Genomic DNA, 16,858 nt, shown 5'->3' on the forward strand with positions numbered 1-16,858 from the left:
AAGATGGTGACCACATTCCAAATAAAAATATGGTGGAAACTCTATTGAAAGCCGATGCCGAGTTCAAAAATCTAATTTTTCAAAGGCTGTACCGAGCTCAACAAAATTTGCAGGTTGTTGTCCATGGAGTCTGTTATTTTAAAAAACCGAAAACAGTATTTAAAATAGGCTTCAGGGAAAAACATAGCAAAGTAGTAGTGCATTGCAGTATCTTGATACATCGGTGACATCAGGCAAAAACCATTCAGTGATAAGATCATGTAATGAAATTAAGCTCATATAACATTGTTTCAGGACTTGCTACAGAAACAACAAGCATTGCATGATACACGCAGTTGCAAACAAATTATCAAATTAAACTGATAGTATAATGAAACAAACTCGAATCATTCTAGTTCCTGCTGGCATGCACGGAATGTAATGCCCGTGTTCCAGGACTTAAATTATTACATAACCATAGGTAGGTCTCGTTGCAAATAATCAAACAAAGAAGCATCTGCTGATAGATACCATGACAGTGTCGTCTTCTTCCAAATGTGTAGGCAAATAAAATGTGACTTCTTACCGAAGGCGGGAGGTAAACTGCATGCGGTTCTTGGGCAATTAAGAACGGAGCTCCGGAACGTGCTTCAGTTTGTTGTGCATCTGCTTCAGATCCCAGTCAGCCTTGAAGTCCCTGTGCAGACCCAGCAGCCAGAGCTTCTTCAGGGACCCAAGGCAGTCGATGCCATGAGGGGCCATGTTCATCTCACGGAGTGACACGATGTAGATCCCGTGAATGGCCGGGATGGCATTGTCCTCGATTACCAGTTGATTGACATTGGGCATATTCTTCAAGACGAGTGTCTTCAGTTTAGGAAAGCACCCTGCAGAAAGAACCAATATAGCTGCACTACTCACCCGGTTGAGGCTGAGATAAGTGAGAGCCGGCACTTGAGATGCCAGCAGCTTCAACGGGTCTTCTTCCCCAAGGTTGCACCAGCTTAGGGCCAGATACCTGAGGTACCTCCCAGAGCCCTGGAATATCGGGCAGTTGAGTGTCCCATGTGCCCAGCCGCCTCTGACTATCAGCCTGGTGAGCTTGGTTGAAATTGGCTTGAGCTTTTCGAATGAAAGTGTCTCCCTCTCATCGCTTGCAGAGAGTAGTACGCTTGATAGTAGTGGCATATATGAGAGGGCCTCGAAAAGATCTTCACAGTTGGATGCATTGATGTTATCAATCCAAACAGTCTGCAACTTAGTCATTTTCCTCAGTTGCTGCGACAAGTCTTTGCTGGCACAGACGGTCTCGAGAGTCTGCAGATCATGACAGTTGGAAATCATCTTAGGCGCTTCCACTCCAACAAAGTATCTGAACTCCGTCTGCCTCTCATCAGCAAACCTGTCAGCAAAAAGGTGGCGTAGCTTCTCAACCTTCACAATTCCTGGTGGTAGCTTCACTATTTTTGTTTGCTTGATGTCCAGGGTCTCGAGGTTTGAGAGTTTTTCAATACTGTCTGGCAGCGACTCGATATTGGTGCGCCTTAAGCCGATGTACCGGAGATTGAACAGATTCCCGATGGTTTCTGGCAACTGGCTGATTCCAGAGTCTTGGAGCTCAAGAACAGTAAGGTAGTTGGATCCAGACAAAATTGAGGAAATCATGCTGGTAGAGGAGGCAATCGACATTACGGTCCGGAGTCGCGGGAATTTCACTCCAGCAGCAGCTGGCCTACTGCCGTCACCCTTCCAACCACATGTCGAGAAACGGCGAACCTCTGTATCCGTGTTAATCATCTCACCCTCATCATTCGCGGAGCCAAACCTCTCTTCTTTTGCAATATCAAGAGCCAGGCTTCGGACAATGTCATGCATCTTACAGGTAGTGACCCTAGAGAGCTCATCCCTCTCCACCACTTCCAACATATTCCGGCTTATGAGTTCCATGAGATTGTCCTCCGCCACTTCCTCTGCCGTGCTCTGGTCTTTCCTGATCGCAAATCCTTCGGCAACCCACATTCGCACAAGGCTCTCCCGTGGCATGGGATAGTCTTCAGGGAACAAGCTGCAGTACAGGAAGCAGTTCCTGAGATTACCTGGCAAGTCATGATAGCTCAGAATAAGAATAGCTTGCACATGGTTGTTTTCCTGCAGTTTGCTCCTGAGTTGATTGTACATCTGGTCCCAGGCGTGCTCTGTTGGTTCCTTCTTGGACAAAAGGCTACCACAAGCTACAATGGCCAATGGCAGGCCATGACACCTATCAGCAATAGCAGCAGCCACTGTCTCAAGCTCTGGAGGGCACCTAAGCTCCGGAGGGCACTTGCGGTCAGGGTCAGGGCTGGTGTTGTGGAAAGCCCTTGAGCAGAAGAGCTTGTATGATTCGGTGCTACCCAGTGGCTGGACTATCATGCGACGACCGTTATGAGCAATAGCTGCAACCTTTTCCTTCCGGGTTGTGATCATAACACGGCTTCCTTGGCTACCCTTGAATGCATTGCGCATCTGATTATATGCTTCTTCATTCCACACATCATCAAGAACGATCAAACATTTTTTGTATTGTAGTGTCTTCTGTATTGCATCTGTTAAGTCATCGACATCTGGTTTGGCACTAACAGGTTGTGACTGGCCTATCTTGGAGAGCAGTTTGGTCAGCAGATCAACTACATCATATTTCTGTGACACCACAATCCAAGCCTGACCACCAGGGAAGTTGCCTTTCTCCCGATCATACACATTTCTCACAAGGGTTGTTTTCCCCAAGCCTCCCATTCCAGAAATTGTTATGACCGTGCTGTCTTTCTCATCGGTGCTCAGCCATTCAGTCAACTTACTCCTGTTCTCATCAATTCCCACTAGATCCTCATCACAAAAAAGCCCTTGAAAGCCACCTCCAGACCGCTGCCTATCAATCTCTGCACGATCATTGTTTACAGGCACAACTGTATTAGTCCAGTAAGCTTGATTCTCTTTGACTTGCTTGAGCTCGTTTTCTATCTCTGCAACCTCAACAACAATCTTACTGAAAACAATAGCGTTACGTGCACCTCCCATGTTGAACACATACCGACTTAGGAAGTCTTCTTCGTTGACCTTAACAGCCTCATACAAGTACTTGTCAACTACATCTTCAACATGGTAGGCCAGATTCCTCACGCCTGTAATCCACTCCTTGATAACATTGTTGCTGAGATGTGAGCTGCCCAAATCTTGAATTACGCCATTCAACATCCTTAGCTCTTTATCAATCATTTTGATCTTTCCTGGCAATTCCATTAGTCCATTAACCTTCTTGGCCAACAGATCTCCGGCAGCGGTGGCCGCTTTGCTTGCACCAATCATCCCAATCTTTGTCACAGCAGCAAGTATTGCCTCCGCCATTCCCTTCTGAAAAAAACACCAACATGGAATAAGTTAGGTATGCATCAACAAATTAATTTTGGTATAATGTGGCGCATTGCATATATAAATGATGTCAAACATAGCCGTAGCGTTGTCTAATATTTCAAACTAAGCAGGAAGAGAAACACTATTCTACATAAACCATAACATGCAGGAAGAGAAACCCAATTTTAAGGTATAAGCCAATTTATTAACTGGGGATTATTATCGTCCGCCATAACATGCAGGAAGAAAAACACTATTGTGCTTAAAGCACACCAAGAAAAAGAAGCGATGAAACATTTTAATCGATGCAGAGGCTAGGGCCTATGCCTCTATTTCGGAAAAAAGTAATCACATTTTAATCCTTGTTTTACGGAGGATTGCCAAACATCTATACCTAATAATAAATGAGCTAAGGTTTCTGCGGTCAACGCTTTTTTTCTGGACCATTTTACCCTCCCACCAAATCACATAGTACAATATGCCACTGAACCGTTATGTTCTATCCCTCCCAGCCAATAGGCATCACGCCAGCAAAGTAACCTCGAGCATAGTGCTGTCAAAAAAAAAAAAAAACCTCGAGCATAGTCCTACCCGAACTAGCTAGGGGTTGGCCTGCATCATACAGTACCTACCTAGGGCCTCTATATATGTGATCGACCGTCCCTGATAAACCCATGACATCGCATCTCGGAGAGGCAACAAGAGATACTGCAGCGGCAACAGTAGAGACGTCCATGGCTGGTGGCCGGTTCTGGGAGTGACATGGTCGGGTAGGCGTGACCTCTCCCGAACGCAGCCGGATTCAGTGGTCGTGGGCTGATCTGCTGATGGACTTGCACTACATCTATGGCCGGAGGCTGGTCATGGAGTCATGGAAACCGACGGCGACCCGGCGTTTCACTGCTCGTGTGGGACATCCATTGGTGGAACGACATCGTTGACGAGGTGAAGGATAAGTGCGCGGACTGTCCGACCTAGCCGCTCCCTGGCAGGAGGTCGTCCAGCGCCTCGAAAGATTTTGATTTCAACATTGATCTAATAGAGCCATCGTCACTGTCGGAGGAGAGAATGATGCGCGAGTACTCCTAGCTTATTTTTTTGAGATCGCTTGGACATAATTCGCTTCTTCTATCTCGGGTCAACGAGGATGTGGCGGAAATTCCTGGTCGTACGGGTCTTCATCGGCCTCTCGCTCTTCCTCGAATCAGGCCTGGACATCTTCATCAAGGCCCTCAACGATATATACTCAGTCTTCCACAACGAGAGCAGCGGGCATACGTAGGAGGACCCGCTGCAAGCCTGCAACGGAACGTGCCGTAGGAGCCAGTGAGGGAGAGCAGACCAGCCATATTGACATAGCCCGGCGCTGGGTTTCCATGATCGGTACCCTGTAAGACAATGTCCCGTCAGGCCAGCCATGCCCATATCTACATAGCGAGGTAAAGCAATGATCTGACAAAATCATCCGCTTTGAGCTTTATATATCTGCAGAGCTTGTGTGTCCTATAAAAGTTGCTGAAATTCAGATGATCGGCAACAACTGCATTACTGCAACTTGTGGATATAACGAGGCTCCTCTGTCTATTTTTTTGCTCCAGCTTATCCCTGTGCGGGCGTCCTGCTCTACCATCTGGTACTGCTACAGTGCTACTGCTCCTTGTCATTGGTGCTATTACGTGTAGCTTTCGATTTGTGCTACTTGTGGTGTTGATGCGTAAAGATAATATTAAGGGACCGTAGAAGTGCTGCCAATTTTTTCTCAGGTATATGTGCTCCATAAAATGTGTTGAACTGGGTAGAATTTTTCTCTCTGAAAAAAAGGCCCAGGAAGGGCAAATAATGAGAGCGCAAAATTTTGAAACTGTATTTGGAATGCAAACATCCGGAAGAAGGTGAAAGTTTACTCTTTGAAGGTGGCCACACGATCTTTGGGAGTTCAAACTAATCTCTATAATCGTAAATCATTGAAGATCCAATCTGCAATTTATTTTATACTGAACCTGAAGACAAACTTCTTGCTGCGTTGTTGAATGCAGTAAAGCTAGAGCTCCCAGATTTGCCCTTACAGATATATATAGGATTTACCCAATGAAAGCAAATTCATTAAAAAAAAGGTCCTGAATGGTCTCTAAACCTCTTGAATGTGACAAAATAATGATATCCACATCATGCTCCGGTTATGGAGGGCTTGGCACCACATGAACAAGAAAGGCGATTTTCTGATTAATAACCTGGAGTCATATTTCCCATGCCTAAGGTAAAACCTCTAACCAGCAGCACAAAATTCAGTTTCTTGCAAATATATTAATATTTTTTATGAGAATGGGAAGTTCTGAAATAGTACTTTTCGGGATACTCTTTTCAAGTGTATAATTTTTCAAAAAGGATGTTCAGACGCCGTAGCAACACACAGGTTTTGTCCTAGTATTAACTAATATTGAAACACGCATTCTAATTTACCCAGAAGATAGTGCGTATACGTTAACCTGAGAGTAGTCAATAAGAAAATAATGACATACCGACTGGAGTGGAGACTTATCCTGGAACCTATAGGTGTTCTATAAACCGTGAACTAGAACATATAGTGAGATGGATGTCCAGTACTGTGACCAAATCCTGCATCAAAAAATATATATGTAAAAATATGTTTTGTTCAACAGATGTAACAAAATCGTGGCCCTAGTTAGTGCAAGCTGACAAAGGTTACCTAATTATAATGTCAGACGGTATCTCCGCATAATAAATACATTCTTTTGATCGAAAAAACATTTAGTGTCAGTGACTTTAAGTAACCTCAACGAAGAAAAAAGCTATTAAACTGACTATCCACATACTCCCTCCAATACAAAAAAAAAAAAATCCTATTTTCTTCCGTGCTAATATCTGACCAGCAGTTTCTCTATTACCATATAAATTATATGAGAAGAAAATTAACTTCATTTGAATCGAATACTTTCTCATGCATACGCGTTCATGTATCACACAAAGTACGGTGTAATTGTTTGGCAAAAGTTTTTCAGAAGAAAACAAAACAGACCTTACACTCCCAAAAGGGATATTTATTTATGAACTGAACTTCTTTTTCTAAGGTCAAATAAAATCGTACTTTTGAAATCAGTATGTTTTGTCCTAGACTAGTATTGAATGCTTTTCTGCAACGCCTAGCATTGTTCCATTTGACGTAGGGTACCGGCGATGTTTTTATGGAATCTACATGAGTGTGGTAAATTTTATATGGATTCTATGTATAAAGCATTAGTGCAGTAGGACAGTTGTTAATAACAAAAAAATGGAAGATGTAAATTACACTAAAACCTACAGTTTTTTGCATGGTATCTTCGTCGAGGTGTAATCATCACCAAAGATAACTTGCAAAATGCAATCGGCATGGCAGTAAAATGTGTCTTCTGTACCACGACAAGACTATCCAGATATGATCTACCTTCTACCCATGATGCAACGTTGAAAATATATGTTTAAAATACTTACTAGGGTGCGACCAATTGCTGTTATATGGTCACTATGGCTATGGAAAAATTGTTCTCTCATACATGTTATCTACGGGTTCACAACTACACACTATTCATGGTCGTCTCTACAGTGTGTGCAACATCGCGATCTGTTTATGCGGGTGTCTACAAAGCTGGAGGATACAACCAGGGTTACTTTTAACCTAACATGGATGGCACCATAATCTACGGATTGCTCCTCCATCACCTTTGGCGCCCCTACAGTTTCTATCATGTTCACTAGTAGTGCGCCTTGTGCCTTTTATTTTTCTGTTGATACTATTGAATTTGGGCGCTATGTGTATCCTAGTTATTCAGAGGTCAGATGTAATACTTAAAACTTTTAAGTAATAAATCACCCTTTATCCAAAAAAAAAAAAAATTCTCATCAGATCCCTGCACAGTGCACTCCCTCCCCTCCTGATCTAAATTCCAGTGGCGCCCTGTTGAAGTAGCTATTGTCCGCTCCTTACCAACTAGAAGTAGAACATGTGGTTCGCCGTGCTCTAGATGGGCATGGCCCGATGACAACTTTCTGCTCCCGCGACGGGAAGCACCCACTCTCTTGTGAAATGTTTGCACATTTGCCACACTTTACTTAAAGATTTGGATTTTTTTTCACATGACCACCCCATGCCAGTGACGGATGGTGTGACAAATATGTAAATTGTGTGGCACCACTCGGCGTCCACCAAATTGCAGACGAAGTGACCTCCCCTGTCTCATCTAGAGGTTGGCGAGGGCACCAATTTGACCAGATCAAGAAGCCCCAGGGAGAGTTTTAAAAATAATAAAAAAAACTAATTCGTGTCTAGGTAGACTTGAAACAAGATTGTTGGGTTGTAATCCTTGAAATGTTTTGAAGCAATGAGCTATCTATCATCACTATCTTATATGCATATGGCGAGGTCTTATATGTTCCGTTAAGTATCCAAGTCAATGCTTTTTTTTGTTTTGAAACTTTTCCAACGACCGGCATATGGCGAGGTCTTATATGTTCCGTTAAGAAAGACTATCTGAATCATTCATTCATGCAAAATAAATATGTAAAAAATTGGGAGACAAACCATTGGGAGTAAAAAAAAAAAGCATGCCAGAAATGTTTTTTTTAGGAATGCAAGACACCTTCACAAGTATGATTAAAACCGGTCGATTAATTTAGCATAAAGATAGTGACAAGAGTTCAACTTGATAGTACGTGGTAAAGGCGCCAGAAGTTAAGGACATACCTAGTGGAGAGTTGTCCTCGAACCCGGCCTGTAGGTGTTTGACAAATCACCAACTATAACATCTAGTGAGATTGATGTGATGCGCGTGACCAAACCTGCATAAAAAATGTACACAAATAGATGCTTTAAGTTTTGCATGTAGGCAAAAGCTTGGGCAGAGTTAACCAAACTTGAGCGCGCCCTAGCGATGAAATTTCGCAAAAGCTAGCTACGTAACGATAGTGTACGCGCGATGACTTGGTCAAGTATCCGTTGCAACTTGTTGAGATTGCGTGAGTTGAGCATCTGTCTGTTGCAGCGCGCGCGAATGAAATACAAGAAAGAAATAAATAAACTGGGCGCGACCATCCATCCATCCTCCTACGCAACGTGTAATAATCTTGCCTCTAATCCAAAGCGAGTTATTGGTGAAAGTCTGGTAACGTCAGTTAAGTAAGTTTCTGAAAGTGCCGTATGGGTACTGGCGCTTTTTTCAGAGTGCGTGTTTTCGTATCAGTATCGGCCTGACACTGATACAACCCATATCAGTATCAAGAAAAAAGTAGCAGAGGATTCTTGCTTGGAAAGATATTCCTCACCGGATCCATGCGCCCTCCTCTCAACTGCCGACCAAGCAAGCCGTCCACCGCTCCCCTCCCAGCCAGAGCCAGACCAGGGGCACGTGGGTTCGCGCGCGGTGGTCTAGGAGGGCAGGGTCCGACGCCGACCGTCCGCTCCCGCGCCTGTACGCGCGCTCGGTGAGGGCACCACCCGGACTGAATCGCCGCCGCCATAGCCTCCCCTGCCCCCACCTCCGGCAGATCGCAGCCGCCTCCTCCTCCTGTCTACACCTACAACGCCCGCGCCAAATTGGGGCAGCCGCCTCGAGCGCCCGCGCCAAATCGCGCGCCGCCGCCCTCGAGTAAACGGCGAAACGGCAGAGCGCCGATGGGCGGGGAGACATGATGTGGCCCGCCGCCGATGGTTTCTGGGACGTTTTGTATTTTAACAAGGGAATTGTCGCCCAGGCTAGGTAAAGGCTTGGTCAAACTTCACAGCATCTTCACTCTCTCCCGACGAGGCCCCGAGCGACGTTTTTCCCATCCAGACGGCGAAATTCGGTCCAGTCACGTCCCCGGTTCCTCGTTTTCATCCGGATTTGGCTTTCATCCATCCGGCGAGCCCACGCCATCCTCGGTCCCCCGGGGCGCGCTCTGGGACTCCGGACGAAAGCATTTGGCGTGAAACGTCGTGTGGACCCTCGTAGTCGGCGACAGGAAAGCCAAATCCTGTCGATTTCCCTCCAATTTGCTTGCATATCGCCAAACTCTCCCGCCAAATTTGTCCAGTCTCCTCGTCTTCCAGTTCCCGTCCTCGTCTTCTCGTCCACCACCGTTCTCCTCCTCGTCTTCTCATCCACCACCATGCCGCCGAAGGCGACGGCGAGGAAGCCACGGGCGAAGAAGGAGCGGTCGCCGGGTATGTCGAACGCAGAGTGGGCGGCGGACGAGATCCGGCGCGAGGTCGAAACAAGCGGCAGGGCGGAGAGGGTGAAAAAAGGCGCCGCCAAGAGGGCGGCGGCGGCCCAGGACGAACAAGCGAGGAAGATCAGCATGGCCATGAGCATGGGCCATGCTCACGACGGGGGCGGCGCCATGTTCCCCGGCCAATGGCCGACGCAAGGTACAAGCAGTTCCCCGTCGACTTTCTCCCCTTCGATCTACTCGCATGCCATGTTCCAAGAAGGTGCCTACGTCCAACCGTCCAGGTTCACGCCGTCGCCGCCCGAGCTCGACGTCGGCAGCGGGAACCAGTACGAGGGCACCTCGCCGGCCCTGCGACGGGGGCCGCTCCCGTTCGGTGCGATGGCGGCGCCGAACGACGAGGAGATCCACAAGATGATCACCTCCGGCTCCACGGCCGCCGCTGCGAGCCCGGGGTTCTTCACGCAAGAGGAGGCGAGGGCGACGGCAGCTGTCGCGGCACGCAACGAGTATGTGGAGGATGTGGCCGACGGAAGCCAAGCCGTCGAAGAAGAAGAAGAGCAAGAACCAACCCAAGTCGAGGTCACCGACGACAACCCGCCGAAGGGAAAGAAGAAGAGGAAGAAGGACGCGCTGCCGGCCGAACCGCGCATCAAATGGACGCCGAGGGAAGAGGAGTGCCTCGCCGAAGCTTGGATGACCGTGTCCATGGACGGCATAACCGGGGCGAATCAGTCCTCCGACACGTATTGGCTTCGAGTGAAGTCGGCGTTCGACGAGCGCAAGCTCGTCGATCCCTACTTCAACAAGACGATCATGAACCGGGGAGACAAGGCAATGGCCACCCATTGGGGGATCATACAGAAGGCGTGCAACAAATGGCACGACATACAGGAGGAGATCGAAGAACTGCCGATGAGCGGCCACGACTTGGAGCAAAAGGTATGCTCCGTCGACCCTGCATCACCGAGGTTAGTTATGCACCGTGTAAATCGTCCTGAGCTGACCCGTATCGCCGTACTCTTTTTCCCTAGTTGCGCCGTGCTTTGGACATGTACATGGACGACACCGGCATGCAGTTCAAGTTCCTGAACGTCTACGCCCGCATCGAGAAGTGCGAGAAGTGGGCGGAAACCCGCAAGAACCTCTCGAAGAGCAAGACCGAACAGTACAACCCCGACGCTCCGGCGGCTGGCTCGACGGATGGGCGCCCGGAACTCGGCCAGAAAAAGCTCAAAGAGCTCAAAAAGACGGGCAATCCCTCCGACAGGATGCAGGCGTCGATCGACAAGTGCTGGGCCGACTTGAGGTCGCACGCCGACGGGAGGAACGACAAGTTCGACGGCAGGTGGCGGGAGATGCTCGCCAACCAAGGCGTCTGGATCGCCCTGCTGAAGACGACGGCGGCGAAGAAGAAGAGGAACACTGACTTGGCGTTTCTGATGGGCGGGAACACGGATCTGATGGACGAGGAGACGAGGATTTGGTACCAGGGCCACCACAGCGACATCCTCCGACCCACTCCGGCCAGTTCTTCGTCGTCTCCGCCGGCTCCTACCTCGTCTTCGTCACCGTCTACGCCGTCGACTGCCGCTGCTTTGTCGTCGACTGCCGCCGCTTCGACCACGGCGTGTGAGGAAACTGGTCCGTCGGACACCGCCGTGCCTGCCGGGACTGCCGATGAGCCTGTTTCCGTGTAATTTCCCTCCTATTGCCGATCTGTGGCTGATCCTTTTGCTGGTCCTTTTGCCGATCAACTGGCCGTATTTGTAGCGCGGGACGGCGGTTTGTTTGAATTTAAACTATGTCCGCCGAACTCCGGGTGGACGACTGGAAATACGGTACTACCCACGACTTTATTTCATCCAATCCGGCGGTTGTTTCGTCCGGATTTCGTCGTGGGCAGGCCAAACGAGTGGAGATGCTCTCACAAGATAGCCCCCATGCAACTATCCAAGGACCCATACATAAAATAAATTTACAAACCAGACCCTGAATTTTTGAAGGAGGAATCTAAAGGGAGAGAGAGTAAAAGTCATCATGATTGGATTCAAATACACCATCTCGATGGCTTGGTGTTGCGATTCCACCATGCCTCCACCTCACCATCTTGAGGACCTAGATGACATGGACGTCGCGGTGGGAGATGGTCGCCTCCCTTGATGGAAAATATGGTATGGGAGGAATTCTTCGAACCATCGCAATTCAGCCAAGGTTTTTTTTTTAAATAAAGGACACTTTATTCGGCCAAGGATCGAGTGACAAGGAGTCTGGAAGGCGATAGAGAAGCTGACTCACGAACACGGAAGGATGAGAGAAAATACCTATCAATATGATCCATTTCGTAAACTACTCAACTAAATGGGATTTGTTAGTTCTCAGCTAGCTGCGAACTAATTTCGTGATCAGTCAAATCCTACACCATTTGATTTACATCGTGATTCGTGCTACTCATGAGTTGCAACTGAGATTTGATGACATCATCTAACTTCAGTCGACTGAGAAATAGTGGCACCTTAGTTAAATAGATGGTAGACAAACAAGCGTCCATCTCTTGCATATGAGGTGTGAGAGACAGATCATCACCACCCACGCCCAGGCCGGCTCTGGCCCAGGGCAAGAAGTGCGACCGCCCGGGGCCCAACCAAAACGGGGGCCCATTATTTCTAGCACGGTGCATATAGAAAAAGGTAGAACAAAAAAAATAGGCCCATCTAATATGCACGCAGCCTAAATAGGGCCCATTTATAAAGTTCGGCCCCCGGGCCCTCCAAATCCTAGAGCCGGCCCTGTCCACGCCCCATCGGCATGTCTATAGAAATACAGATTAAGTTATACTAGTAGCTAGGTAGAAAGATGAATAAGGAGAAGATTACTTAGTACATATATGCTTTTTATCGAAAAAAAAGTACATATATGCTTAAGCTTAGCTCATACACAAGTACAACAACTCCATCACTTTAAGGTTGGTAGGGCTTTCCTTAGGTTCATGGCTGTGTGCGCTTAAAAGACGAAAACACATGCATATTAACTGGATAAATTCGGATGTGCAGAGCTGAAAAGCTGGCCTCGGAGTCGGAGGCAACATTGAAATCAAAACACAAAGTCGCAGGAAAATCAAGGTAGAGTAGAACAGATGCTAGAAGCCTAGAACATGTCGGAGGAGCGAGGCCGAAGAAGAAACACCAACCTGTTAGAGACGGCCGGAGAGCAAGCGAGCAAGCGCCCGCCCTGAGCAAGAGGGAGGGAGGAGGATGAGGTGAGACTTTTGATCCTTGTGTGTATATGCCTGTGCGCAGTACCCGGCCTCTCTTGCCTTTATTTTAGCGTTACAACACCTATCTCCATATGTGCACTCCACTCATTGACGCGCACTTGGGTCTCGAAAAATAATCCTCCACTCGGGCGTACTACTAACAGCCAGATTCTTATTAATTGTATATACTAGGTGCTGCTTGCACATAATTAATAGTAATTACATGATCGCCTGCCTCAACGAAGCTACGGTACCCCAGGCTAGATCCAGATGTGCCACAAATTGTCAACTCTCCAGGAACGGAAGACTGACTTGCTGTAGCGCTCGATCGTCAAGTCTTTGTGTATATGTTTACATCCCTGCGCCTTTCTACAAGGCCGGCCGGGTGGTACATGGAAAGCTCCTCAATATGAAGAGAAGCAGTGAAACGATCCCCTTGGATCATTGTCTGAACGTAGAGAACGAAATGAAATAACGAAATCCGTATATACGTTCTCTTTTGGAAGAAGCTACGTACTCTCCCGCTGGTTGGTAAAATTTGGAGCGTTGCAGAACTCATGTGCTCTTGCATGCACATGTCCACTTCATCGCGCGTGAAGATAGGTTTATGCGGACTAACAATAAAAAAGAGTAGGTAGTAATCATCCATCATCAACCTCATGTACCAATTAAAACCACGAAAATGGGTGTTTCAGACCGAGCGCCAGGTCGACTCGGTCACCCATTTCAAAGTCAAGAGTTGGTGGTTTAGAGCCAGCCAGTCGGCAGCTTGTAATATGAGCTGAATTAAGATGCGCCAGATCACTATTATGAAATAAAAATGACTACCAAAGACTTCCATTACTATTATTTTCATTATCTTACCAAGGAAACCTCCGCTCCGGGTTCCACTATCTTTTTTTTTTTTTTTTTTTGAGAACACAGTACAACGCAGACGCTCACAAACACGCACGTACAAACACCCCTATGAACGCACGCACGCACACCCTACCCCTATGAGCACCTCCGAGGGACTGAGCCGGCATATCTTGAGGTTGACGAAGTCACCACTGGCGCCTCGCTGTTGACGGGCACGTCACCTACCACTGAAAGCAAAGCGCCGGTTAAATCCTGGAATAAATCCAGGTAAATGCAAACACCCATGTCAAGTCTAGGACTTGAACCTGGGTGGGCTGGTTCCACCACAAGGGACCTAACCACCAGAGCCAAGCTCTGTTTGCCGGGTTCCACTATCTGTTACTCCCTCTGTCCGCAAATAAGTGAACGTTTAACCTTAAACTTTGTTCTTACAAGAGTGTTTTCACTTTCTCAATGCATTTTATTGTCGCAAAAATAGATTCTTTCTCATCGATGGAAATCAAACTCAATAACATCACCACGTGTTACATCCATTTTATACATGCTCTTAGCTTATTAGAGGTGAAATAATTAAAGAGGAGAGAGATATTAATTTGCATCTTCCAATATAATTATCTCTTCACTTGATAATATCTTAAAAACTCACACGTCCACTTATTTGTGAACGAAAAGAGTATGCTCATAGGCTAAAAGCCTAAAACAAAACAAAAAAAAAGTACCAGAGTGTCAAAGGTAAGAGCCTCAGCCTAATATAAATCCTAATACGGAGTATTAGACGCTGCCTGGAGCGGGTTCTAGCCGTGAAAATGAATTAGTTAGTTTTGCCAACAAAAAAAACCACCTCCAAAGAAAAGAGAAAACCACATTGATAATATATTTTTCGAGTCGGCTAAAAATGAAGAACGACTCCAATAGATGGAGCTACTGGAGAAATTCCTAATTTTAGCCACTTCGTCCAGGTCCAGTAAATAAACAATGTAAAACTAAATGTATTAATTTCCTTGGCAATGATAATACCAAGCTATACATACAACAACAATTCCATCCGCTCTGATTTAGTATACATTTTAGAAAAAATGAGACAAACTAGTGTTACATTTATTAGCACTACTTAAATATGTAAACAACCAATTTAAACTACATTAAAAATAACAACGCCAATAAAGAAAGCAAAGTCATTTTATTTTCAGTACTATTGTTGACTAAGAGCGCTAGAATGTAGAATATTTTAAAACAAATTATAAACCTAAAATATAGACTATTTCAAAACAGAGTAGAGTAGATTTCTACTCGACCAAGTGGCCGGAGCTAATAAAAGTTATGCAAGTATAGGCATATTGCTTGTCGCCTGCTTGTTCTTCCTTCTATAGTAGAGTAGATTCATGACAACGCTTCTCGGGTAGTCGGACCATTTCCTCCCCCGTCTACAGTATCCAGGGAGGCGATTTGTGAGCGACTGTGAGTTCTCCACCTCGTCGGCGCTGAGTCGGTAGCCGCCTCGCCCTCCGCCGGCCGCTCCGGCGGCGGGAGGAAGGGGGAGCCCCGATTCGCGTCGTGTACATAGTGTTAGGTGAGCTTATGGTGTTGTCCTGCCGGCGGCGGGGTGGAGGTGGCGCAGCTGGTTAGGTTTTGCAGGTAACGGTCCTTCCCCTCAATGGCGGCGCTCCGAGGAGCTTCGGCGTCGATCTGCTGCCTCTTTCGAGCGGGTGGTTCTGCGTAGTCGCTGGCTTGGTCTTCCCCTTGCCAGATTCCATGGATCGGCGGCGGATATGGCTCCAGCTAAATAACTCGTTGAAGGATCTGGTGTGGTTCGGCTTGATGATGGCGATACCCTCTGGTGTAGGCCCTGTGGGGCTGGCGATCGGCGACTTCCCGTGCGTTCGGGGACTACTCTCGATCCAAGGCTTGAAGGAGAGTAGGAGCAGCGGCGCGCCACCGACGACGCCATGGATGAAGCTATGGTCGGCTTGCAGCGAGGCTAGCGCTGTTTTTTTGTTCTTTGTGAAGGACCTCTCTGTAACTTTGTCGAATTAATATCAGTTCCTTTACTCGCAAAAAAACCCTTCTCGGGTAGTCTCAAATGAACGATTTGTGAATGAGAAAGTTGCATGTATCATGGCGTGAACAATTTTAGTTATTTGGACCGTCTTGTGTGACATAATGAAATAATGCCCAAACAACACCCAAGAACATACAAAAGATAAATGTGACTGGACTAGAGATGTTGGTGATACATGCATATTCTACCGGGTATCCACTGTTACCATATTATTAGGTGTTATCCATTTGAAGGTCCACGTTTTTTCTGAATAGGGGAGCGTAGCCCCAGCCTATGCATCAAAGTAATGCGCACGGCTTTCTTTATTGCAAAGTAATAGTATCAAGAAGCCTAAAAAGTATTGGCAGCCGAAGCCCATGAACCTAACGTTGTAACACAAGCACTAACTCATACAAGGGAATCCTAGCAAGTAACCGACACGTATTCCTTAGACCAGACCTCCTTTATAGGGGCTAGAAGAGGGATCGACGGAAAGGGGAGATAGACAATCTAGAGGGAGCACCATAGCCATTAAGGTGACTTCGTAATCATCTTCATCAGTAGGTTTCTCCTTCGGGGGTCTGAAACTGAGCTAATCGTATTCCCTGTGTTATTTGTACGCCGACGAATCCACCAACACACACCTTCCTCAAAACTCAAGTCCATCTCCATGGATATTGTCATGGTACCCCACGTTATTTTTCACCATCTGTGGGAATTTTATGTGTTGGAGTCACGGCTGCGGCAGCTCCAACCTCGGGCAGCATCCCTCATCATCTTCACCAGCATCTGGTCGATCCATCCTCCACCTAATTTCTATTGAAGATAGTGCTCTATAGGCAAATAATAATGAGTATTTATCACTATATCTCAAATTTCATAATAGTTTCGCGTCATGCTATAACTGAATTAAGATAAAACATTAATACACGTGTGGTATTGTAAACAAACAAAAGGTACCTAGTAAGCAAAAAAAATATGCGCAACTAGCTCGTTGTGGTCAATCATTGATCGAGGTTTCCCGATCATGGATATACACGTGTCATTGACAATGGGATCATATCTTTTGGATTAATGATATGATAGACATACCCAAAACATAAGTATTGTAAGGCGATCAAGTCATATCAAAGTTC

The 16,858-nt window shown here is 46.6% G+C and overlaps 1 protein-coding gene across 4 annotated transcripts; it reads right to left on the minus strand.

The window, feature by feature from the left end:
* Positions 1 to 254: 254 nt before the first annotated feature.
* On the minus strand, positions 255 to 12,885 carry LOC127342178 (disease resistance protein RPM1). 4 transcript variants are annotated; one of them, XM_051368136.2, is made up of 4 exons: positions 12,761 to 12,885; positions 8,108 to 8,202; positions 5,889 to 5,985; positions 255 to 3,369 (listed from the first exon to the last, which is right to left on the minus strand). In XM_051368136.2, exon 4 carries the CDS (start codon positions 3,361 to 3,363, stop codon positions 604 to 606), a length of 2,760 nt encoding a protein of 919 aa, XP_051224096.1. In that variant the 5' UTR covers positions 3,364 to 3,369; positions 5,889 to 5,985; positions 8,108 to 8,202; positions 12,761 to 12,885; the 3' UTR covers positions 255 to 603. The 4 variants fall into 4 exon arrangements, with proteins under 4 accessions (XP_051224096.1, XP_051224098.1, XP_051224107.1 ...); XM_051368138.2 differs by lacking the exon at positions 12,761 to 12,885 and adding an exon at positions 8,686 to 9,068; XM_051368147.2 differs by lacking the exon at positions 5,889 to 5,985.
* Between the last annotated feature and the right edge of the window lie 3,973 nt (positions 12,886 to 16,858).

This window comes from Lolium perenne, chromosome 1 (genome assembly GCF_019359855.2).
Source record: "Lolium perenne isolate Kyuss_39 chromosome 1, Kyuss_2.0, whole genome shotgun sequence".
NCBI lineage: Eukaryota > Viridiplantae > Streptophyta > Magnoliopsida > Poales > Poaceae > Lolium > Lolium perenne.